This window comes from Ahaetulla prasina, chromosome 2, assembly GCF_028640845.1.
Source record: "Ahaetulla prasina isolate Xishuangbanna chromosome 2, ASM2864084v1, whole genome shotgun sequence".
Taxonomy (NCBI): Eukaryota; Metazoa; Chordata; class Lepidosauria; order Squamata; family Colubridae; genus Ahaetulla; species Ahaetulla prasina.
The window spans coordinates 77544975-77571161 of NC_080540.1; the positions used below are offsets into that span (position 1 = coordinate 77544975).

The window sequence follows — 26187 nt, forward strand, 5'->3', positions numbered from 1 at the left end:
GAGAAAAATAGTTTTGATGAGAAAGGGAAACAGGTGCACAAGTTTTCCTTCTGCCTTTGGCTTTAGATAACTATGTGAATAGTTAGAAATGACGTGTGTTGCTTTAAAAAAAACAACACTTAAGGACCATATGTCATGACTTGACTCCCTGGTTGCAGAAAACGTGGTTTTTGACCAGTGTGGCAAGAGGAATGAGCGAATAGAGAAACGAGCTCGGATTGTAGGAGGCGGACCTGGAAACTCACCTTGGACAGTCAGCATCCGGAATCGGTGAGCAGTATCTGACTGGTGGTGAGAGGTCAAGTGGTGCAAAAAGTATTGGCTGCAGATACCTTACACAGAGAATGTATCTTGACGGGAGAACTTAGTAATTCTTTTAAAAGAGGAGATCGTAACCCCATGAGCGACTTTGAACCATTAGTGTTCACTCATTGTCTTCTGGATTGGCAGCTCATAAAAAATTGCAAAAAAGGGAAACTTCTCTGTGCTTCCCTGCAAATCAATTAGATCAGGGGTGTTAAATCAGTGGTGAAATCTGAACTGGTTTGCTACCGGTTCGCTGGCTGTGCATGCGCACTGTGCGTGCATGCACAGTACATGCCAAAAGGAGGCTTGGGAAGGTAAGTAGAACAGTGGGGGGAGAGAATACTGCTTTCTAGCAAAGTTAAATCACATGACACAGGTGATCATTGGATCACAGCATTTTTAACTACTGGTTTGACTGAACTGGTAGTTTTTATCACTACCAGTTCACTTGAACCGGAGCGAATCGGTAGCATTTCACCACTGTGTCAAACTCAATTTCATTGAGGGCCGCATCATTCTTGTGTTTGACCTCGGAGGGCCGGGGTGGCCATGGCCAGAGTGGGCATGGCCAGTTTGACATCACTCGTGTCGGGGATGCCTATGGAGGCCTGAGTGCTCTGCCAACGAAAATGGGCTCCTGAATTTCATTTTCGGCTGTGACGGCTTCCTGCAACCCTCTGCTAGCATAAACAGAGCTCGGGAAGACCACCCGCAGCCCTTGCGAGTTCCGTTTTTGGCTGTGAAAGGATCCTGCAGCCCTCTGCCAGTGAAAGCGGAGTTCAGGAGGGCTGCACGTGGCCCTCCCAAGCTCCCTTTTTGGCTGGTAGAGGCACCACGGTCCGGTCCTTCACTGTTTCCAAGGCAGCCCCCGGGTCAGAACTAGATGTTCCTATGAGTCTGTTTTGTGCACTTGGACTTCTTCTTACCCAAGACCAGAAAGGGACACATTGTGCACAGCTGTAGAATGCCCTGTTGCAAAGTTGCATGTTGCCAACAATCTGGACCTACTCCCCCAAGAGGTAGGTTTTGGGGGAGTTTGCCCCTGTGACATTTGCCACTTTTTTTGCTTTCCAGAGAAGGAGTCCATTTCTGTGGAGGATCACTGGTAAAAGAGGAGTGGGTAATCAGCACCCGGCTGTGTTTCTCCTCCTGGTAAGCAGAGTTCTGGCAAAACTTATATTAGATTCTCTCCCCTCACCCCTTTCTTGCACATTTTTCTTTTTCTTTGATTTCTTTCTTTTTCTTTCTTTTTTATTTTCCATACTTTTTGCTAGCTATTATCTTCTGGTTTAAAAGTTTTGATGGAAAATTTTTATATATATATATATACATATATACAAACACAAAGCCAAACAACAGCAATGCAGCTCACCAGCTCAAATCCCCCTGCAACTCAGACTAATCTGAGCACAACCAAGCTCCCACCCAAACAGGACACACCCCCAGCCAATCAGAGCATTAAAAAACCCCCCATCCAATCAGAGCACAGCCAAGCTCCCACCCAATCAGTACAAACCCCCATTAGCAGTTAAAAAGGAAGTAACAGCTGCAATCACACATTGCTCCCAGAAGCACGAAGCTGAAGCCTGAAGATGACGAATGAGACTTCGTCGAAACGTCGCCAAGACACTTCCAATCTTACACGGGAGAAAACCCGAACAACCAAAGACCTATATACAAACACCCGTGAAAACCTCAGAAAACATATATATATATATATATGTACACTTTCACACACACACACACACACACACATACATACAGTGGCATTAAATAAGTAGTCAATTACAAATTGTTTTTGGTTTTGTTTTATATTCAACATTTTCACAGGCCACATAGCCACAGGATTACTGACACTACTTCTGTCTGTCATTCAAATCTAGATTATTTTCATAGGCCAGAAAGAATCCCTAAATTGCATGTTGAAGAAATTAATGGCTTTAGCACTGGTATATTGGTTGATTTTGTCCTTTTTATATTCTATTGAAAACATTTTTTTAAATAAAAAAAAAGTTGGTTTGATTTTTGCACATTATCCTTTGGTAGCACTCTTGGGGGATGTAGGCCGAAAAGTGGGATATAAATAAAATTCAGTAATAGACATGTTATATAAATCCATAGGCGTATGTGTTAAACAGCTGTCATTCGCAGACGCCAGGGCATAACTAGCTTTGAGTCATTGGATTATTTTGTATGCTTAACTAAGCAAATAGACTTGCTTGTTGTTTTGCTGAGCAATTTCTTCCAGCACAGAGAGAAGTGGATAGAGAAGTGGACTCAGTTCTCAGGAATGGCAATATTGTTTGGGGCTACTGAGGGTTGAAGGCCCCACTTCTAGAAGACCACAGGGTAGAGGCTGCCCCAAGAAGTAAGAGCCCCAAGTGAAGTGGCTATCCAATCATCCCTCTATAGTCTGAATTCAAAGTAACCAAATAACAAGACAAAGTTTGCTAACAGCCAGAGAACAGTCTGAGAACATATCTATAAATAAATCGATCATCTAAAACAAGCTATGGGTACATTCTATGATTCATTCTAGGTGTGAGTGACATAAATCCTGCATTTAGGAGATATACTTAGTATACTTAAAATCAAAGCACACTGGGGGAAGGAGTCATTGAATCAGGCTAAGCAAGCCAATTATGCATAATTGCTTAAAATGCATATTTTTGGACAATGTATGTCCGTGATATCTCTTCCTTGTCTTCTCTAAAGAGCCTATGGTATTCATATGCTCATTATCCTCTGATGTCATGACTGAGTATGGATTGGAATTCAAGTCTCACCAATCCAAGCCCAAGAATACTCAGATTCTGTTATAGGAGTTATAGCATCAATGAATAGAGCGATTTATGCCTGCTTCAAAAATGATTATGGAAACAAGTGCAGCGCATTTGTCCTGTTTGTGGAAGAGAGTATGTTATTTCCCAGGTTCTCACATCTGAAAAGAGAGGGCGCTGCTTTAAAAATCACTTAGATGAGTCATCTCCTAAAAACAGCAGCCTCTTTTCTCAGGCTTATGCAGAAATCTGAAACAATGGTATCTGCTTTGCTCTGTTTGCAGAGAGATAGTATCTGGCACTTTGGTGAGGTCCGAAGGATGCATAGACTTAGAATAGAATAGAATTGAATTTTATTGGCCAAGTGTGATTGGACACACAAGGAATTTGTCTTGGTGCATATGCTTTCAGTGTACATAAAAGAAAAGATACATTTGTCAAGGTAGTGATCATTAGTGATCAACATTTAGGTAGGGGCAGCCAATAAAAACAGGGGCAGCAGCTAGTTGACCATGGCTGAACTCAGGAAATGCCAAGCAGTTTAGACTTTGTTAATATTTTGATGGGAAACTATCAGGAAATTCCAGAGTGATGGACTAGATTGGAAAGCCAAAAAATACTTGGAAGAAGACAGTGACAAATCACTTCTGTATTTTTGCTATATAAATGTGACTGTAATCAGCAGAATTCAAAGGAGTTTTACTTTATAGCAGCAGAAAAGTATAATGAGAGATGGAAATGATTAATATCCTATTAACTTTTCCTGCTTGAGAAGCTGCTGTTGAGGGAAAGGCTTCAGTGATCTTGTAACAATTATTAATTCTTCTTGGCAGTGATGCTGACTTAACTGGTTACTATGTCTTGCTTGGAACACTCTTTAAGAATCCTGGTCCTAATGATCCAAACAAACAGGCCATTCCTATAATTAAGATTGTCTGTGGTCCCACTGAGTCACTTGTGGTGATGCTGAAACTGGAGAGGTAAGTGACCTTTCAGATATTCTGTATCCCATATAGCATGAAAGCAACTTAGTTTACATACTAATAGGTGGAGGTCAAGGCTTCCTCAATAGAGCCTTCTGCACGGTTGTATTTTGAGATCTGCAAGATACATACTTTGTTGTAAAGAAATCTCACTGAGGTGGAGAATCAGAATGGACTATGAAACAAGGCAAAGGAAAGGAACATTTCACACAGTTAGTATACAGTAATGGATGTACTAGACTTGGACAACAAAGACCCCCAATCTGTCAGTGTGTTCCACCCTCCATCCTGAGCTGTATGGCTTGTGGGGAAGGAGCTGGTGCAGACGGTGGTATGCTGCAAAAAAGCTCACAAACAGAAACAATTCAGAGAAGTGATAGCAATATCAATAGCACTTAGACTTCTATACCGCTTCACAGTGCTTTACAGCCTTCTCTAAGCAGTTTACAGAGTCAGCATATTGCCCCAGCAATCTGGGTCCTCATTTTACCCACCTTGGAAGGATGAGTCAACCTTGAGCCTGGTGAGATTCGAACTGCTTGCAGCTGGCAGTCAACAGAAGTAGCCTCCAGTACTGCATTCTAATCACTGTACTACCACAGCTCTGTAGGATAGGAATGTCTAGTAGGTAGATTGGGTTATCCAGGGCCAAGACTAAATTTGGCAGCAATCTTACTATTTGAAGATGTTTCTTTTTTTACTGACAAGCAGCTTCCTTCCTTGGACTTTGCAGGTAATGTTTTAGGTTTCTTTTCCCTAGTCAGTTCCAAGAAAATTAAATTAGAATTACTAGATTCAGTGATTCTCAATCAGGTAAGCTGATCTCTTCACGTCTCATCTAGAAGAAACCTAGCCGTGGTTTTTTACCATTAAAGACATCCCTTGTCAGAAACAGGGAATTAAGTTGAAATGCAATTTTTTCTCGTTTCCATTCTTAATTGTTAGATATATTCCTGCTTTAGGAAACCTGTATCCTATCCAAGGCTGATCTCATATCTTAAAAATATTTATGAACAAATACATAATTGCATCTTTAGAAAGTACATTCCAGTGCTGTGCTATGGGTGGCATAGCAAAACAGAGCAAAAACATGAAGCCGGGCAGGAAAACCACATCCTTATTGGCAATGATGCTGACTTAACATTCATCAGTAGGCATTTATCCACATTATGTTACAGCGTTCCCAGCCCTTCTTTGAACTGATGGAAAGCTGTATTGGTCTAACATTTGCTTTCCCATTACCCATCTCTATCTGGACTTGTTGCCTTTGTTCCAAGTTCCGCCATCTGACTTCCCTTCAGGTTACAAAGCCTAATACTATTTACCTACTTCCTTTGGATGGTACTAAAATAAGGGTGGTGGTTATAATAATAAAGGCTAGGCTGAGTTAAATGTGCCTTACTCTTAAGCTGAGGATGAGATGAAGGCAAAATGATGAGGGCGCAGTGGAGAAAGAGGTGGCCAGGGCAGGTTTAGGCAGTGATTAGGTGCAAGCGGAAATTGTCCTGGGATGAGAAGACAGGATGTTTATAGCTTTCAGGAAAAGGTGTTACAATGCTAAAGATATTTCCCTGTGTGGTGAATTTTTCTTCCTCTGCTGAAAGTTGCTTTGGTGACTGAAGCTGCTAAAGAACCTGTAGTCAGTAAGTAGCTTTTACAAAAAAACAAGCTTCCATGAATTTGGTTTACAAGAAGGAATTTAATAGAATAAAAACTTAAAAGGCTTGCTCAAGGTAGATTCACACAGTCCCAAAGCTTGTGAAGACTCCTTGAAAATAGCTCCCTCCTTCTTATGTTTTTGCTGAAAGTCTCATGCAGCAGCTATCACCGTTCCTGGCAGAAAGATCAGTCATGGGTGTGATGCCAGCATCAGCAGACCTCCAGCCAAACTTGGGTGTGCTTGGAATGTGATCTGCACTTTGAAGTGGCTTCTGGGTACAGGACAAAGATGTGAATTAGTTGCTTTATGCCTGCTCTTTCTCACCACAGGCCTGCACTTCTGAATCAACGTGTGGCATTGATCTGCCTTCCACCCGAGCGTTTCATGGTGCCCGAGAACACAGAGTGTGAGATTGCAGGATGGGGTAGCACTGGAGGTACAGTCAAGAAAAAGGATTGTTTCAGGAGATCTCATTCTTTGTTCAAAAAGTTTTTATTGGTCAAAAAAGGTATATACAAATACATATCAGGTATGGCAAATTTTCATTTTTCTTATCCTAGATAAGAATTTTACTCAAATTTTTTAACACATACAACAGCCATATGGCAAGCAGGTGACACGAAGTAGCTAAGTTTACAAATCTTACATACGCAATAAAGAAGGGTCAAGAATAAACAGAATATCATACAAAAGAGAATAAGGAAAACCAACACAATACCAAATATCTTTATCACTTCCTAGTTTTGGATCTCAGAACTCTGGGTTCAGCCTAACCCAACTCCAGGGCCACAACAGCGGCAGCCGCCACCGCCCCATGGTCTATAACCTCCCCTTCTTCAATTCCTGGGTCATCTGATTCCAGGAGGGCTTTGTGTTCCTCCACGTAGGCCGTAGCCTCCGCAATTGTACTAATTTTTTTCCTAATGCCCTCCCGGAAAATCATCAATCCCTCTGGCATCAGCCATCTGAAGCCCACTCCTTCTGGTACAATTTGCTTGACAAAAGTAATATTTCTTTCTCATTTCACGTACCTGTCTGGGAATCTGCCTCAGAATGGCTATCTCCTGCCCCTGAAAGTCAGTGCCCCACTCCTATGTTTTCTAAGAATTTCATCTCTCGTCTCTCTTCTCACAAATTTGACATGAACCTCTCTGGGAACTGCATGCGTGCGTGCATATTGTGAATTAACTCTATAAACTCGATCCACATCCCAATTCATGAAATCAACACCTCTCCCAAGAAATTCTCCCAACAATTTAGTCACAACATCTCTCAAATCTTCTTGGTCCACTTCTTCCAAATTTTGAAACCTAAGGAAATAAGACATTTTATCCATCTGTAGTCCAAGCACAGCATTGCCTGTCGTCTCCTCTCTTTTCTGCACTGCCCGTGATCTCACCCTCCAGACCTTCCACTTTCTGCTTGTTTTCTGCTGAGACTTGTTGAGTATCCTTTAAATCCTTTTGGATAGTCACAATTTCTACTCTTATTTCCATTTGACCTCTTTGCAAATCATCCAGTTTCTTGTCCATATTGGATAACTTTTCCAGAATTCTCTCCATCTCTCCAGCAGTTGGTCTCTGACCTTTTGCCATTTGGAAAAAAAATTCAAAATCCTCAGGCAAGCACAGTACCCTTGTAATTTCCTCCGGATCCACCAGGGGGCACTCACAGGAGCAACGAGTCCAGAGTACAGTTAGTCAACCAGGAAGTCGAAGGGAAGTGATGTCATCAAGATTCTCATAGTGAAGGCGGAAGCTGGACGCCACCACTGTTCCCCAGAGGAGGGGCCTCAAACCCTCCCTCCTAAATTTCTCCATCACCTCTTCTCTCCAGAGCTCCACAAAACCAGTAATCTTCTTATTTTAAGTTCTCCTCTCTCCAAAATGACTCGTGCTCCTTCCAGCCGCAGGGGAGAAAAACCCCCCCGCACTCCGGAGCACTCCACTCGCATTTACCGATATCCCCTTCCCTTCTCCATTCCTCAATTCTTCTCCGTTCCCTGTTCACCACCAGGCTGCTGCAGTTATAAATCCAAAGCCCCGGTGTCACCGGGCACAGCGGCCCAGGCGACGACCAAAGTAATGGCCGTGGCCCGTGGCCTCCGAACCCCGCCGAGCCTAGGACGCGCCAGCATCGGTCCCCCCAGTCCTGTATGTCGGCTGGGAGACCCCTGGCGAGCCGTCCGTGCGGCAGGTGTCCTTTTCGGAACACCTGGCCCCTGGGGGCCTCGGCGGCGGCCGGATTCGGGCGCTGGGGGCAAGAGAAGCCTCCAGACGACCCGTTGCCCATGGACACCGGAAGTCGTCTCTCAGGAGATCTCATTCTTGAATTCTTATTCAAGAATTCTATCTTGTTGGGGCAAGGAAGTAAAAATGTGGGATTTTTTCCTTGGATGTAAAATGTGTGACAATTTAACCATTAGTTTTCAGGAACTGGCTAGGTAATATTCCCCTCACATTTTTATTCCTTGTCCAGTGGGAGAGAAAGCCTGGAGCATGACGGGTAGAAATTGAAGTTTGCATGTGTAAGCAAAGTCACAGCCCTGGCAGGATTGTATTCTACATTGTCTAGATGAGTGATGGCTAACCTTTTCCAGACCGAGTGCCCAAAGCGCGGGCCTGAACCCCCCAAATGCAATGCACGTGTGTCCCCCACATGCACCCCAACCCCACATGCGCCCCACCCCACGCATGCACGGCAGAGACCTCACAACCAGCTGGCCAGTGGGAGGCATACACACGAGCAGTGGAGCTGAACTGGGGCGACGGCTCGCATGCCCACAGAGAGGGTGCTGCGTGCCACCTGGGGCACACATGCCATAGGTTCACCATCACATGTCTAGATAGTCAGCTTATCCGGACAGAGTACAAATTGAAAAACTGAGCTTCTATCAATCCCTTTTTAGGAATTGCTTATTTAGTTTAGTAAAGTTCTGAGTACAAAATTTACTCCACTGACCCAATTCTAAGCAGAAATGTGACCAATGGGTTTAGGATAGTAGCTGATACCTCTTAATTGGAATAGTGTTTGATCAGTTATGAAATCTGTCTACTTCTTTAAACCAAAAGGCATCTTCTTATACAATATGAATAAATAATGTTAATTCTATTAAGGAAGCCACAAAAGCCCTCTCTAAATTCTCTACTACCGTTATGCAAATTTCAGAAGGATATGAAGTTATCAGAAAAGTGAAGACATAAATAGGAATATCTTCCATATCAAGAATCTCTCAGAAAAGTAACCAAGACCAAAATTTCCAATATTTTATTAACCAGATATCCTTCCAAAATCTTCCCTACGTGGAAGATTTTCTTAACTAGTGTATAATTCACACATTTCAGTGAAACTTTATTTAGAACACATTCCTGAACTCATATTATTAAGGTAATGAAAAAAATCTTGTTTGAATATTATCAATTTGCCCTATTTGAAATTTGAGTGATTCATGGCACTACAGAGTTTAATAACTACTTACCGGCATTGTTTTTTAAAATTTTTATTTAAATAATGCAGATTTTTAAAGGGACATTGGCGTATCCTGACTATTAACTATTTTGATATTTAGCATTTTGAAAGGCTATCATACAGTTGGGATGATTTGCATGATGTGCATAATAACACTGCCTTGATTATTCATTCATGTTTGTATGTGCCTGCCCAATAATATGGTTCTTCGGGAAATCTGTTACGTAAGATGAGAAATACACAATATTATAATAATCTGCAGCACAAATATTTTTAATACAGCAAGTAGATATAGGAATAAAAAAAATAGCATATACATATTGATTCTGTTATAAAAGCTCAAACTTTTTACAGGTGTGAGAGCACATAAAATACTAAACTGCCCAAAAATAATATGAGTTGTCCCATTCCAACCATAAAGAAGGTCTCACCCTCAGAAAGTTGTATAACATATTATCTAATGCTCCGGTTCTTCTTCGTACACAGGAACTGGGAATGAAAATGTCCTCAATGTGGCCAGGCTGCCAGTCATGAACAATCAAAACTGCAGTGTGGCACTTCGAGGCCGTCTGAAGGAGAATGAGCTATGTACGTCACCACTGAAGGTTGGCGTCGGAGCCTGTGAGGTGAGCAAGGCAGGGAGGTGATTTTGAATGGAACTGCATTGCTTGGCTTGCATTGAGATCAAGGTGGATGACAGGAAACTCCATCAAGTGACTGCTTGAGAGCAGTAAATATACAAATGAGAGGCCAACATCTGGAAAGTTGAATAGTAAAGAAAAGGGACAAGCCTTACAAAAAGGCCAGAAACACAGTACCTTCCATAACCCCAGCCTAAGATGCTCATAATTTGAATACCTTTCGTTCTGAAAAATGGCTAATCTCCTAAATCAGGGGTCTCCAACCTTGGCAACTTTAAGCCCGGAGGACTTCAACTCCCAGAATTCTGGGAGTTGAAGTCCTCCGGGCTTAAAGTTGCCAAGGTTGGAGACCCCTGTCCTAAATCACCTAACCTCACAGTCTTACAATATTCCTGTAAACATCTCAAGACTAGGCAATTTTGTGAGACTGATCTAAAAAAATGGAGATGGGCTTGGGCCCTTATGACATCCCCTGAAAAGTTGCCTGCCAATCTCTTGTTTTTTTTGTTTTTGTTTTAAAATATGAACAGTGGGAAATAGTTCCCCAAGATAGAAACTGAAAATTAAAGCTGCAGTTAAATGATTTCAAGGCAAATAGGTCAGGGAAGCCATTTGAGCAAATGTCCGAGGTAGAAAATCAACCCATGTACTTTTGTCAAGTGTTGCTGTGCTCCTTAAGCTAGAGCTTGTTTTGGTCTTTTTTCTGCAGGGTGACTTTGGAGGTCCTTTGGCCTGCTTGACTAAAGAGTGCTGGGTGCTACAAGGTGTGATCACCCCATTGCGGATATGTGCTCGCAAAGACGTGCCTGCCACCTTCATCCGAATCTCTATGTATGTTGACTGGATCAACAAAGTGATGAGGTTGAGCTGAGCTGTTGTATATTTATCATAAATTCCTGCCCGTCTCTCCATTTTCAGAATTAGCGTGGAGCAGTCATTCTCATGTCAGGTGAAAAGCATTGCCAAAAAGGTTCCTGATTTTACAGAAAAAATACTTCCCAAAGCTGACATGGGTGACAAGTTTTTTGCTCCATTTTGTGGAGTTTATCTAAGTGGCTAAGAGGATCTGCAGCAATGAATTGCTTATTATACTGTATCTTTTGCTAGACACTTAGCTGAAGAAATATTGATGATAGTGACCATCATAGCTTCAAACATTATCAAATTTTATGAGAACAATGGAAGCTTCCTCTAAGAAGTATGAACTAATAAAATACCAAAGTCACTGAACATATGACTAAGCCAATATGCTTTAACTAAGCATAAGCTAATGTGTTGCATTATTACATCACCCATATCCTTTTGATAGGACTGGTTAGTTGTTATCCATGAGTATCAGTTCTTTCAGTAAATATATTCATGGGCAGAAGTTTCAATACGTAAGGCTTTAACCATAGCCTCCTCATTGGAGCAGTTCTTGGCATTATATTTAACATGGACATTGTCTGCAATTTCTTTTTTCTGTTATCAGTATTAAAAGTTCAATTGAGGCTGAATATTCCACAGGTTTAAAAAAATATTACTGCCCTTAGAACACATGTACCATTTTCAAGTCCTGGGATTATTTCTGATAAATAGATTCTGGAGACCTTCAGTGTGGTTTTCTGAAAATTCCTTCTCTTTTTGTTATCACTTGTGATCTGGTGTGCTCCAGATGTCAAAAGATTACAAATCATAGCCATCTCCAGGGTTCATGGGAACTATTGTCAAAGGCAGATGAATGTAATCAGCCTCTGAACCAGCATACGAAACATTGTACCATATCTATTTTTTGCAGTCCAGACATTTGGTTTTTTTAAATGTTAATGATTTAATGTATTGGTGCATTATAGGTCTGTTAACCTATATGTGGTTCAAGTTTTTTTTACATCTGAAATGACATTTCCGTAGTCGAGGAAAACCTGACAGGTTTTTTTTATCGTAACAATATAATATTTCTATGTTATTCTCTGAAATACTATTTCTCCAGTAACATATACATATGATTGTGCTGCATTTTATCTCTTATGAAATCACAGTTATATTGTTTGTAGCAACTGCATACCGAATTTTATAAAGCCATTTTTACAAAGACCTAAATTTTGATATAAGAATTATTACTCCTGTTATTTTTACTGTAATATTATTCTTATCATTAAAGAAATCCTGGATTTGGAAATAAGATTTAGGATGATTTGTAGCAGATCACCAAGGATTTTGGACATGATGTAGCACACCAAACTCTAAAAGGTTTTCCAGCCCTCCTCTTTAAAAAAGAGGTCTTTGAAAAAAACCAGCAGCAGGGTTTTGAGTGAAAGGGTGTCTGATCTTATTCGAATATTGGTTACCAATTGGTGAATATATTGAGGTGAACTCAGCATATCTTTAGTTTCAGTTTCCTTTCATGGCACGGTACTGAATTTTGTATCTGAACATCATTTTCAATTCAACAAATTAAAATTATCCCAAATACAGTGCCGACTGGCGACACCCAGGGGAAGGGCCTTCTCTGTGGGGGCTCCCACCCTCTGGAATGAACTTCCTCCGGGACTCCGTCAACTTCCCGACCTTCGAACCTTTCGCCGCGAGCTTAAGACACATCTATTTATTTGCGCAGGACTGGGCTAGGATTTTAATTGTAATTTAGTTTTTAATGGGGTTTTATTATTTTGTTTTATAAATTTTAAATTCGGCCTTATTTAATAAGTTTTTTAATTAATGTTTTATCTTGTATTTATATTTGTGTATTTGTGTTTTAATAGGCTGTAAACCGCCCTGAGTCCCTTGGGAGATAGGGCGGTATAAAAATGTGATTAAATAAATAAATAAATAAACAAACAGACAATCCTAAACTACATGGTTTCCCCTCCCAGACACACTAAAAATAGGTATCTGAAATCCAGTTCTCAAATATATATATATTTAACTATGGTTATATATTGATGAAAGTATTTAATGTATATATCTCTAAAAACCATGCTGTGGTTAAAAATGCCTTAACCACTACTGTAGTCTTATTGTATTTCCTCCCAGTACCAGATATTAGGAACAGAAACGAGTCATAGCAACTAAATTGCCTCCTAACTAAATTAAACATTTGCCTCACAGTATTTCTCACAGTACAGTATTTAGAATTGTGGATCGATCTATATCCAAAGGGCAGAGAGGTGACTTGGAATGTGTGGAGGACTGATGCTGCATTTGCCATCATCACCATTAAATCATATGTGCCTGGATCTTGTGTAACTCCAGGAAAAGTTGCAGTTTCAAGAATTTACTGACTTATAGATCATGAGCAGACATGAGCATGTTAACTCATATATTTTTTTTGCTTCAAAAAGCAAACAACAAAACCAAAACCAAAACCACAATCCTACTCTCTATTGGCATCTCAGTTTCAAAGAAGGAAATTCTTGCCCTACTTTGAGATACTTTGATAGCAATGTTCTGATATCTCAGTGGCTGCCACAAAGAAGAGGGAGTCAAGCTATTCTCCAAAGCACCCAAGGGCAGGACAAGAAGCAATGGATGGAAACTAATCAAGGAGAGAAGCAACTTAGAACTAAGGAGAAATTTTCTGACAGAACAATTAATCAGTGGAACAACTTGCCTCCAGAAGTTGTGAAGTTGTGAAAACACTGGAAGTTTTTAAGTCTGAAGTGGTGTAGGGTTTCCTGCCTAGGCAGGGGATTGGACTAGAAGACCTCCAAGGTCCCTTCCAACACTGTTATTCTATTTCTATACTAGATGAGTACCCTTATATCCTACCAAAGGTCAGGAAAGTCTGTTTCCAAAGGACTAAGAAGAAAGAACATTTTCCAATGTAAATTAAGCTGCTGCTCCTGGGAATGCTCAAGATCCCTCCTAATTTTGATGCTGTCTTTTCCTCTTACATTTACTGTAAATGCAGATGTTATTTAAAGGTTGGAAGGTAGTCTATAATTATATATACTGTGGCTTATGTTCAAGATTCAAGCATGGCAGCGTCATAGATCACGCTTAGACTTTGCTGACTTCTTCAGAACTTTCCTCTATTTTCCTCAACCCCACCAAGACCCTCCTGATTCATCTTGTGTGTGTGAGATGGTATTACAGCTTCATAAGAGTCCATCGCTGGTGAATGAGTTTATCATTAATATCTATGGTAAACACAAATATTTGTAATTTGCAGTATATCCACATTTATTGGTAGAGGAAAATGGTGGGAATTTTCCATCAGAAATTTCTAAAAGCAACAAATATTTAATCAGAGAACTGGGAAAGAATAAAAACAGTCTTTGATGTTTGTTTATTAAATTTATTATCACTCATGGTTCAGGCGATTCTGAGTGGATATCATTAACCATTCCTTAATCATCAAAATATCATTAATGCTGAGACCTGCTCACATATAAAATTAACTCACTAAAAAGTATTCAGTTGCAAATGAGAAGCCTTACTGGAGAATTTCCTTTGGATTATGTCAGCATATCCATCTATTCAAATAAACAAGTTGGCTTGAATGATTATATCATTTAGCAATCTAATAGCAGAGCTTTTTTGTTTTTAAAAGGCCAGTTATCAGACACCAATTTTTCAATCAGAATTAGGATTTGAGTAGATATTTGTAACATTATTAGCAGAATTCCTCAAAAACATTCTGAAGGGATTATCGGCAGAGAAGAATCTTCAGATGCTCAAAATCTGATTGCACGTTGAGGTGGGGAAAAAGAAACTCCTGACACATTGTGAAGATTACTGCAGTACAACTGGATATACAGTTGGCTTCTCAGCAACTTAAATGTCTTCATATTTAGCTGGCAATTGACTTTCTGGAAAGGTGATGTGTGATCCACTGGGCATAGTTCATAAAGACATCTGCATCAGCTACTACTCCACTTAAGGCATGATTCTCCTCTGGATACCACATCAGTCTGTAAAAAGGAACAGTATTTTGCAAAAGTTCTTTCTTAGAAGTATGTTGTTACAAGGTAGTTTTTCATTACCGTTCCTTTGGCATGTTTTAAAAATATTCCTGAATTGCTGTGGGAAATTCTTTGCTTTGACTGACAGTAAAGACAATACAATTCTGACAGTACACTCATTTTAAAATAAACACGTAATTTATTTTTTAAAGATGCTATTTTATTTATTTGTTTATTTGTTTATTTGTTTATTTGTTTATTTATTTATATCCCGCCCTTCTCCCGAAGGACTCAGGGCAGTTTAAAGCCAAATAAAAATAAGATTACAAAAATTAAGAAATAATTTAAAATCTAAATTCAATTAGGCCGAAGAATAAAAGAGTAATGAAACCATATTAAAACCAAACTTTAAAATACATTAGGCCAGCCCTGCACGATAAAACAAGAAAGTTTTCAGCTTGCAGCGAAAGGTCCGGAGGTCGGGGAGTTGATGAATTCCCGGAGGCAGCTCATTCCAGAGGGCAGGAGCCCCCACGGAGAAGGTCCTCCCCCTGGGCATCGCCAGTCGACACTGTTTGACTGACGGTACCGTGAGGAGGCCCTCCCTATGGGAACGCACAGGTCGTTGGGAGGCTATTGGTGGCAGCAGGCGATCCCGTAAATAACCCGGTCCTATGCCATGGAGCGCTTTAAAGGTGGTAACCAATACTTTGAATTGCACCTGGAAGACCACTGGGAGCCAGTGCAGCTTGCGCAGGAGAGGTGTTATATGGGAGCTTCAAGTCGCTCCCTCTGTTACCTGCACAGCTGCATTCTGGACCAGCTGGAGCCTCCGGGTGCTCTTCAAGGGGAGCCCCATGTAGAGAGCGTTACAGTAGTCCAGGCGGGAAGTGACGAGGGCATGAGTGACTATGCAAAGGGAATCCCGGTCTAGGAAGGGACACAACTGGCGTATCAGGCGAACCTGATGAAAAGCTCCCCTGGTGACAGCTGTGATATGATCTTCTAAAGACAGCCGTACATCCAGGAGAACGCCGAGATTGTGCACCCTCTCCATTGAGGCCAATGATTCGCCACCAACAGTCAGCGATGGAATCAATATCTCTCAATTCTCCGTCCATATCCTCAAATTTACAAGCGAGGAGGAAGAATGCAGAGTAGGACACAACTTCCTTGTGTGTGTTACTTACTGTCAACTTCTTTGTCATCTGTCACTGCCAAAGTGGTTCCCGGCCTGTTTACAAGGGATTGTCTTTTCAGCATCCCCTGTTACTCCATCTACGTGATTTGGTTTGTGATTTGAATAATTCAAATCACAAACCAATCTATTTTTTAAAAATACTGAAGAATCCCTGTGTATGATTTCTCAGTATAATCAACTGTAATAAAATTTTCCAATAAGTAATACACACAAGGAAGTTGGACACGTAGGCATATAGTTTTCCTGCTATTCTTGCTTTCTTAAAAAAGAGAGAAAAGCCTGTAGCAGCAGATTGGAGCAACTTGTCATTTGTGTTCTTTGTGTATAAACTCCATTGGCTCTACTTGCATTCAGTTGGGTCAGTTTACAATATAATCTCTGATGCTGCCTCCTACTCTGCATTCTTCCTCCTCGCTTGTAAATTTGGGGATATAGACGGAGAATTGAGAGATAAAGGTTATTAGCAGTTTGTTAAATCAATGTTGTTCGGGGCTGATTAAATTATCCAGGAAAGAATTGGACCCCTAATCAAGGGTCCAAGGCAATCAATGGCACCACCTAAATGGGATATGTTCCCCTGTGTCTATTATTTCAATTGAAGAAACCTTTGCCTTGACTCATACAATTATTGATCTGTGCAATGTAACTCAAACGTTATATCACCGAGGAAAGTGACTGAGAAAATGGTGGGCCTTATGCACCTATACAATACGCATCTAGATAATGCTGATTATATGCATCTATATGCATGGAAATGTTGCTGATTAGCAGGACCCTTTTCAATCATGCCTTCAGACAAGATACAGTATTGAGTGACTTACTAAATAATTTGTGCTGTAAACCTGATGGAACCCCAGCCTTAACATTTTTCCTGGGTTTCTCAGTGTTATTCAATCCCATTGATCATGATATTCTTCTACAGAGTCTGGAACTGGGCCTCAAGTATTAAGTCAAAAGCTAATGCTGGAGGAATGCTGTTGACCTCTTCCCCATTCATTTGTAATTCCCACAGAATTCAAATTTGTCTCCCATCATCTGGAATCTTGAAGTGGAATGCCATCCAATGCTTCCAGGGCATACTGATGCCTCTAAGATGCTTACCATCCAACACCAAGAAGCACTAAGATGTCCTTAAACAATGTCAAAGTTCCAGAAAGGGCTGGGTGAATGATAAACATTCTAATTAAATGAAAACAAGAGAGGAGTGCTGTTGGAAAGAAGAAACTAGATACAGTATTAAATTTTGGTTTATTTTACATAGGTAAAGGAAAAGGTTCCCCTCGCACATATGTGCTAGTCATTCCTGACTCTAGGTGGCGGTGCTCATCTCCATTTCAAAGCTGAAGAGCTAGCGCTCTCCAAAGATGTCTCCGTGACATGACTAAACGCCAAAGGTGCACGGAACACTGTTACCTTCCCACCAAAGGTGGTCCCTATTTTTCTACTCACATTTTTTATGTGCTTTCAAACTGCTAGGTGGGCAGAAGCTGGGACAAGTAACAGGAGCTCACCCAGTTAAGGAGCACCAGGGATTTGAACCGCTGAACTGCCGACTTTTTGATCGACAAGCTCATCATCTTAGCCACTGTGTCTCTTTTATATAGAACTGTACTAAAAGTAAAAACATGAAATCTTAAGATGCTTCTTAATCCTATGTTGTCACTGAAATTACAGAGCGTAGCTGTGGTGAAAAGCATATTTGCACACCTATGGCCAGATTTGATTTACAATTCTTATTCTTGTCTAAATCAGATCTTGTCTTGATTTCTGCATCACAATTTTGCATGGAGCAATACTTGAAACATATCTGGAAATTGCAATTGATTCAAAACTGGTGCATCTCTTCCACTTAGGATAAAGGATTACATAATGTATTTACTGAGATCATCTGTATTAGTATTAGATACCAATTGTTTATTACAGATTTCACAAGTCCTATGTACAGGCTAGCCTTCTGCTTCCTCTAATTTGGACGTCCTATTTGGCCAAGAGCAGTAGCTTGTTTCTTTGTCCCAATTACTGTTGGTAAGCGAGGACTACCTGTATTCAAATTCAGTTTTGTTCCTCCATTCTGCTGGCAAATCCCCTGCAGTACAATTAAGGCAGGATCCACAGTATCTGGCCATGGGAATGTGTCTAAACAAAAAAGTCAATAAGACATACTCTTGCTTTGACTCAATATATTAAATGGGAACTCACCGCACAGGGATTCCTCTAGCTTTCAACACACGGTAATATTCCAAAGCTTGGTAAGGAGACACTCGGCGATCTTTTGCCCCAACACACAGCAGCAGAGGTGCTCGAACCTGTAGGAGAGGAAAGGAACCAAGAAGGAGGAACCAAGGGGTAACCAGCTAAAAAAACCTCACATAGCTTGTAATATTGAGTCAAGCAAGTTTATTCATATTTGTTTTCAAGAAAAATATAATAAAACAAGTACTGGTATATGTTGCACCTCAAATGGCAGAATGCATCTATGTGAATTATTCAAATTAAGCTAATAATGCAATTTGTCTTCTGTTATTCACAAGGCTGGTTCACAACAGCCTTCTAGTTGAATGAGATGGCACACACACATCAGCACTGACAGGCGCATAAACTTACAGACATGCACAGTCGCTTTGCTCTTTCTTTTCTGCTGAGTTGTCAGGAAACGTGCATTTATTGGAATGAATAAGCTACTATCTGTCCTCTCAGGGCAGCTTACAAACATTCTGACTATAGCCATGCGATATAAAAATATACGGTTGCTAATTGTTGATGCTGACTTAATGGCACAGAATCAATCAATGAAATGAAAAAAAAATTGGAAGGGGACATTTAGGTTATCAACATGAGTCTTCGTTAAAACATTCCCTACAAATGGCCCATCTGGACTCTGCTTGGAAATGCAGCACAGTTCTAAATTCTAAATCTGGGGACTACTTATGCTGAACTGTGAGCTGATCTTTTTTTATCTAATTACAGGGCTTTAGATGTGAAACAGAGAGGGAAAAAAACACACACACACACACACAAGATGTTTGCTGGAGGTACAGGTTCTGCAGTACAAGAGCAGCTCCACTTATTGGTTCTTACCTTTGTAGCATGAATAATGGGGGAGGAGAGCAGCATGGCAGCCAGATCCTTTTCTGTAGGAATCCGCTCGTAGGAGTATGGCAGACCCAGAGAAGCGTATCGCCTGGGGAAAGGGTACATAATATTTAGCCCTTTGAACTCTGCTTGTACTGAGGTGCCAAAAAACCTGATTGCTGGACAATTGGAGAAATGCCATTTGTGAAAGGCTCAGAAAAGAAAAAGGAGGATGTGTGGCGCCTGAATAGGGAGGCTCAGGCAGACCTATATGGGAGCTGAATTAGGATGAGAAGTTATGTAACTGGAGACATGCACAGATGAAATTGACAAAACGTGTGTCCGTGAACCGGGTTTGTAATGGATGGGAGGCCAAATCTCTTGGGCTGGACCATGCAGGAGGCTTGGGGAGGCTTATGCTTCTTACCAATCGGGAATGTCAGAGGTCCCCAGTAGAGTGGCCATGTTGGTGACGGAATTTCTGACTGCACAGGCTTTGTACATCTCTGGAAACCGACCAATCAAATGGCAACAGATAAAGCCACCATGAGAGCCTCCCAACAAGGCAATTCTGTCTGGGTCCAAACATGCCATCTGCAGTGCCACTTCTACTGCCAGCTGTAAGAGGAACATTAAGCAAATTAAGCAAGTATCTCAGAGGCTGTTGCACAACTAGGCCTGGCGCAGAAAGCAGTTTCTTGGGCAGTAGAGTGCAACGCAGTTCATAAAACTGAGCTTGTGGCTTGTCATGCCCGTGATATAGATATGAGATCCTTAATAATTCTTCCTATGAAGCTCAGCAAATCTCTGTTGTTTATGCAAGAGAAAGATTTTTTTTTTCTTCACAGGGATGCTGACAGACAACAGGAACATCTGCATGAGGCTATGCCAGTAATGCTCTGCTACTCAAAATACTGAGTTTGCTCTTCCAATACCCATGACCTGAGCACCGCATCAAATTGGCTGGGATGAATTTGCTAAGGACCAACTCATCCAACTGTGCAGAGAAGTCAAAAGGGATGGAGAAAAGAGGAGCCCTACTTTGACAGGACCATTATATATTACAGACCTGCCTTGCAGTCACCTTTTCTGCGACCGTAGCTTGTTCTGCTAACCCCAAAAAGAAGGCAGATTATCCTCCGTTGTAAAGAGGACAAAATATTATACATTAATGTCGCCTTCTGTTCTAGCCTTACACCCGGCCTAAACTCAGTCTTCTTCTTCTTGGGAGGGAAAAATGAAGAAACAAAGGAGACTGACCTGAGTGTCTGCCACATCTTGTACTCCAACATGAGAGATCAGTGAATCAATGCTGTCCTGGCCAAAACCCAAGGAACCCCTGTAATTCACTGTTTAGACAAAATAAAGCACAAGAGTCAAGGGCAACCTCCAGTGCTTTCCAAGTCTCTTAAGGCTTTGAGCAGCTTCCAAGAAAGGCACCTGGCTATCAGGCTCTTTTCAAAAATCAAGCAATTCTATAGTCAAAGAAAACCCATGTATAGAATGTGAAGCTGCTCATGAGAAGTACAAGCTACCGTGCTGTTATTGGTCTCCCATGGCTTCGTTCTGATGTCACTCTGCTGCTCAAATAACTGTGGCTTTAGTTAAGGGAGTAAACAGCTAGCTCAAATACTCCAGTAAGGTTCTTCTCTTTTTTGTTAAAACAAAACAGTTTTAAATCTAAAACTGTAGTGCGAACATTGCTTACAAAGACTGTAAGTCACAGTTGTTGTGGTCCGTCAGCAGCCTACGGTGCTGGTGGCGGAATCGGACAGTGATGAGGCGGAGGCGAGGCCAGGGCCATCGAGAAATGGGGTGTGGACTTCAGAGCCTCCAGGGCCTGAGAGTAGGGAGAGTGAGGTGCGGACTCCAGAGCCTCCAGGGCCTGAGAGTAGGGAGAGTGAGGTGCGGACTCCAGAGCCTCCAGAGGCCGAGAGTAGTGAGGAGGAGGAGGAACTGGGAGAGCCTGTCCCTAATGCCCGAATGAGAAGAGCTGCCAAGAGGCAGGAGCAGCTCAAGCAGAGAAGTCACCTCGGGGGTAGGGCCAAGAGATAATTGGCTCCTCCCATAAGGTTTAAAAGGAGACCGGCATCGGTGTCTCAGTTTGCCGGAAAACAACGTTGGAGCTGTGCTCGTCCCATTCCCTGCTCTGGATGTTTCTCCAAGAAGACCTTGGCAGCTCTCCATTCTCTGCTCGAGATGCTTATCTGCAAAGGACTTTGGCAATTATCTAAATTGGACCAGGTTGGAAATAATGACAGACTGTTTTGTGTGAGAAGCCTTTGCTTTCTTTTGAGTTTCACGACACTGGGAATGGGTCAATTCCCAGCTGCTTGAATAAAGTTTATTTTCATTAAGGACTGCATTTGTTGCTATCTGCTCGAGTCTGGGTCACAACAACAGTTTGATGTCCATTGATAAATCAAAGTTCTATGTGCTATTAAACTGTTTTTGTGGATACTATGATTCAATAACTAATGAAAAAATAAGTTTCATCTCAAGTGAGCTACCTATGCATGAAGAATATTCACTGAAAATAATAGCTCACTCCATTCCAAGAGCAAAGCCGGGGCCATGAGTTTTGCTCAGTAGAGATTTAATCCATTCTGTTGTTCATGCTGAAGCAAATACTGCGATGGGAATGTTTTCAATGAAGAAAGAGCAGATATTATACTCCTGAAACTGTGTGATGAAAGCTGATACCATCTCAATAAAAGGGTGAGGTGGTAGCAATATTCTGGATGTGCATTTCATGGAGGATATGTTCTCACACTGGAAGGAAGTGAAACAGTGTTGTAAGATCTTGCATCTAAGCTCACTTGATGCTGCTGTCTTGTAACAGCCTTTTCTTCTGGGAAGTGTGCTGCAAATACCGTAATTTCTTGTCCAATTTCTACTCTTCCTGGTAGTTTTGCCCATTTTTTGGTAATCTGCTTCAAACTAGCAGAAGTTATTTCATAGAAAAATGAATGAGGAAGTGAAAAGATCCTCTCAAGGAATCACAAGATTCCTCTCAAGAAAAGTCTACCCTTTTTATGTAATTATCTGAAGCACGCAGGAGCATTTGACAAATGCATTTGGCTTAGGGCCTGGGTACTTACGGGACCGCCTGCTGTTACCACATGCCTCCCACCGACCCGTACGCTCTCACAGAGAGGGACTTCTCAGGGGCCGTCCGCCAAACAATGTCGGCTGGCGGCCCCCAGGGGAAGGGCCTTCTCTGTGGGGGCTCCCACACTCTGGAACGAGCTTCCCCTAGGTTTACGCCAAATACCTGACCTTCGGACTTTCCGCTGCGAACTGAAGACACACCTTTTTATCCGCGCGGGGCTGGCTTAAATTGAATTTTAAATGTTAAATTTTATTAATTTTAAATGGGGTTTTTTTAGTGTATGGTAAATTTTTTAAATTTTCAGGCTAATTTAAATAAGTTTTTTAAATTCCGTTTTAATTGTATTTTGTATTGTTCGTTTTATTTTGCCTGTACACCGCCCTGAGTCCTTCGGGAGAAGGGCGGTATAAAAATCAAATCAATAAATAAAATAAAATAAAATAAATACAGGTAATCCTCACTTAACAAGGGTAATCGGGACCGAAATTGCACTGATAAGCAACATAGTTGTAAAGTGTGACATCATGTGACTTTTAGCAATGGCAGTTCTGGCAGCCCCGTTATTGTCATTAAGCAAATGACTGTGGGTCTTTAAGCAAGGACCTGATGTGACCATGACCTCCAACTTTCTGTCGGTTTCCCCATTGACTGTTTGTTGGAAGCTTGCAGAGGTCGCATATGGTGATCTCATGACTGCAGGACATCGTGAGGTTGGAAATCTGGGCCAGTTGCTGTAATGGCCAGAAATCCCAGGACTGCTTATAAGAACCACTCTTTCAGCACCATCATAATTTCAAAGGGTTGCTGAACAAGTGGTCATTAGCTGAGGATCACCTGTAGTAAAATGCACGCAATGTCTCTTTGGAGAAAACCTTAGAAAGGCAAAGAAAATTAAATGCAGGAATCCTGGGCCACTCACCCAGAAGCACAGCAAAACCCAGCCGACAGAGACCTGCCATAGTTGGACGCCAGCCAGCATCAAAAACTGAATGTGGACCACCTGGAAAGAAAGAAAATGGCAGATATACAGAAATGGACCGGTGCTCCTTTTTCCGATTTTAGAAAAGTGATCTGAGAATCCGAAATGTTCTAACATCACTCTTCTTCATAAGGAAGAAAACAGAAATCTAGAGTTGAAAGAGAAAAAGGGAACAAAGAGAGGCTGGAAATCCTGATGAACAAATTACATTTAGTTTCTTGGAAATGTGGCCCAACTCATTAAAGCAGCAAACTGCAGCTCTATGCAGCTCTTTACCCCTTTAAATTTCAAGGAGTCTCAAAAGACACCCTCACCAGCTTTGATAATATCCTGGTGGGGAAAAATGGAAATGAAGCGAGAAATATAGGACTAATTGTTAGCACATACAATAGCTTACTCAAGCCAAAGAGAAGAATGGATGTGACTTACCATGTGGAGAAACCACAAGGGGGAAAAAGGCCTTTTCTCCTTGTTTGCTTCCTTGAGGAATCAGCAATATGGCTTCAAACGACTGGTCAGCTATAAGAAAGGTAAAATGAGAGCAGTTCCTTTCAGTTAAGCAGCACAAGGGGCTGAGAATCTACATGCATGCAGTATTTATTTTACCTTCTTCATTCTGATTTGGATTCTTCCAGTGCTCAAGAACAATGAGTCTGGAATCATCTTTATGCCAAAAGCAGTTAAAAGTTTATTTTTGGCTAAAGGATATTACTCTTCTGCACAACTGTCATTGTCACCCCCATAAATCTAGCTGTTACTCTTTACTATGTCCAGAAACCAAGCCTAGCTCCATCAAGGACCACTAAATGCAAAGCCCACAATTTATTCCAGCCAACTAGCAAAGCAAGTGAAATACTCGTAAGTCTAGGAGGAAGCTCTGTGGACCTGCTTCCTTACTGTATGGGCTGCCCTTCTCAGGCAAAGCAGGATCCACTGTGAGGATTTTCCATTCCATGTCAGGTAGTACAGAAGATTCCTCCACACTGATCCATTGTAGTTCCAGCTCACTCCCTGCTGGGGGGAGCACACCCACCTTCTACAAAGCAGATATAATATGCTGTTACTAGAAGCACTACCTTGAATGATATAGTGTCACACAATCTCTTAGCATTATATGTGGCCTGATGGGAGCTAGTTTTGTCTTCATATTTGTCAGAATGTATATTTTTATTGCAAATTCTAAAGGACTAAGCTCGTTAGTTTTCCTCTCAAATATAATACCTAATTAGGATATCATATCATTGATTCGAGATGATTGAAAAGAGTTTATGGTATTTGTGGCTTGCTGGTTTAAGTCTGATTTCAGAAATCACAGTGATGATTGGAGGCCTGCTTCAAAAGTGGCTGTAGGAAAAAAAATGACTTAATGAAGTTGAGAAAAAAAAAAGAAAGCAAGCAACTCAAAATGGTGCTTTACCCACTGCTCGAACTATTACCTCTTTAATTACGATTAGCACAACTCATGATTTGGCAGCCTGCCTGTAACAGACTTCCATTTTGAGAACAGATTTTCTAGGGCACCAGAGCTTGGACTAAGACGTATTCAGGTGACTGTATGTTGATGTACATAATGTAAACATATGAATGTCCAAACTAATTTTTTTTAAGGGAAGAAGGATTAATTGAAGTCTTCTAGAGATTAATTAAGGAAGAAGACAACCAAAAATGTCTCATGCAAGTATAGTATATGGGAAAAAGTACAATAATGATGATAGCTTACCAAAGTCTCTGAATTGCGATGGTTCCATGGAAAACTGAGTAATGGGGAAATGGAAGCTCAAAAGCAACCCTTATCTTGACCTGCATAGGAAATTTCTTACCAGACTTGGAGGGCAACTGGGAGATGAACAGCTCACCACTAGCAGATCTTGCTGAACTCCTTGTAGCGTCCAGCTACCTTCCGATGTGCCTAAGCAAAGCATCAAGGATATTATTTCAGATTTATCTTGGTTATCTTGATTACCTTGATACCCAATGCATGAAAATTCCTATTCAAAGACCATTGTGGGAAAGGAAGTGGGAGAGGAAATCTGATTTTGGAGGAAAATACCATAATCTTGATATTTGCCTCTTTAGAAACAAACTAAAAAAAAAAACACCCTGCTGGACATGTGCTCTAATCCCAGTATGGTATTAAGATCTATATAGAAAAATGGTATGAAGCTTTTAAAAAGAAAAGGTGTCTAGGGTAAAGGAACTGTTGGCTTCACTGAAATCTAAATTTAATCAAGAGTTAGCACAAGGCAGCAAAAATTTGCCCTCCTTTGAGATGAGCATGTTTGTCACGTCAAAACTGACTTGAATGCACGCGCGCATACACAAAATTTAAGATTAGATTGTACCTGATGTAATAGATTTCACACTTCCAGATTTGGTATCCACAACTAATACTTCCTGCAAAAGATAGAATAGAATAACAGAGTTGGATGGAGCCTTGGACATCTTCTAGCCCAACCCCCTGCTTAAGCAGGAAACCCTATACTTTTTCAGACAAATGGTTTTCCAATCTCTTCTTAAAAACTTCCAATGTTGGAGCATTTACAACTTCTGGAGGCAAGTTACTCCACTGATTAATTGTTCTAAACTGCCAGGAAATGTCTTAGATGGTAAAAAGATTATGCCTGTGGATTTAAGTTAATGAATGTGTGGCTAATTTACTGGTGAAGAACACTTTCCCCACATTCTCTCTCAACATAAATTGCAAGGCTGATGGGTTCTCCCAAGGTTTAATACATTTTATATTGAGCCCTAATCTTTCAGTCTTAACTTCATTTTTAATTTCAACAGACACAAGCTTTCTTCTATGAGTCTTTGTAATCCACAGCACTCATCATCTTAGGTGAAAAAAATGGATTGCATATTTGTCAAGTTCCTTGTAAAACAATGGCTATAGTGTCTCATAAGTTATAGGAAGTCAACTTTTTATTGAGCTAAAAAATTCATATTAATCATCCTTCTGATCTACTTCTTGAGCGTTATGCTGCTCCAAGCCCCTAAGTCAGAATATATACATTAAGACGCTTGCTGTAAACCAATTGTTCTTCATCACATAAATTTCATTGTCTTATCGCTTCTTTCTCTTTGGCTATTCTGCAGGGTAGC

The 26187-nt window shown here is 41.0% G+C and overlaps 2 protein-coding genes across 6 annotated transcripts in view; one reads left to right on the plus strand and one right to left on the minus strand.

Annotated features, from left to right (window-relative positions):
- Positions 1 to 11334, plus strand: part of MST1 (macrophage stimulating 1) — a 28238-nt gene extending 16904 nt beyond the window's left edge. For both annotated transcript variants that reach the window (XM_058167238.1, XM_058167239.1), the window contains exons 13-18: positions 159 to 270; positions 1381 to 1458; positions 3920 to 4066; positions 6059 to 6165; positions 9684 to 9823; positions 10548 to 11334. In XM_058167238.1, the coding sequence (XP_058023221.1) occupies positions 159 to 270; positions 1381 to 1458; positions 3920 to 4066; positions 6059 to 6165; positions 9684 to 9823; positions 10548 to 10709 (746 nt within the window). In that variant the 3' untranslated portion in view covers positions 10710 to 11334. The remainder of the gene's footprint in view (positions 1 to 158; positions 271 to 1380; positions 1459 to 3919; positions 4067 to 6058; positions 6166 to 9683; positions 9824 to 10547) is intronic.
- Positions 9828 to 26187, minus strand: part of LOC131190170 (acylamino-acid-releasing enzyme-like) — a 31650-nt gene continuing 15290 nt past the window's right edge. For 2 of the 4 annotated variants that reach the window (XM_058167234.1, XM_058167237.1), the window contains exons 13-22: positions 25428 to 25479; positions 24906 to 24994; positions 23971 to 24121; positions 23515 to 23604; positions 23026 to 23106; positions 20255 to 20343; positions 19422 to 19612; positions 19001 to 19103; positions 18122 to 18228; positions 14087 to 14730 (exon numbers count right to left, since the gene is read on the minus strand). In XM_058167234.1, the coding sequence (XP_058023217.1) occupies positions 14610 to 14730; positions 18122 to 18228; positions 19001 to 19103; positions 19422 to 19612; positions 20255 to 20343; positions 23026 to 23106; positions 23515 to 23604; positions 23971 to 24121; positions 24906 to 24994; positions 25428 to 25479 (1074 nt within the window). In that variant the 3' untranslated portion in view covers positions 14087 to 14609. Of the gene's footprint in view, positions 9955 to 14086; positions 14731 to 18121; positions 18229 to 19000; positions 19104 to 19421; positions 19613 to 20254; positions 20344 to 23025; positions 23107 to 23514; positions 23605 to 23970; positions 24122 to 24905; positions 24995 to 25427; positions 25480 to 26187 lie in introns of those variants that run through there. The other 2 variants (XM_058167236.1, XM_058167235.1) reach the window with 2 other exon arrangements.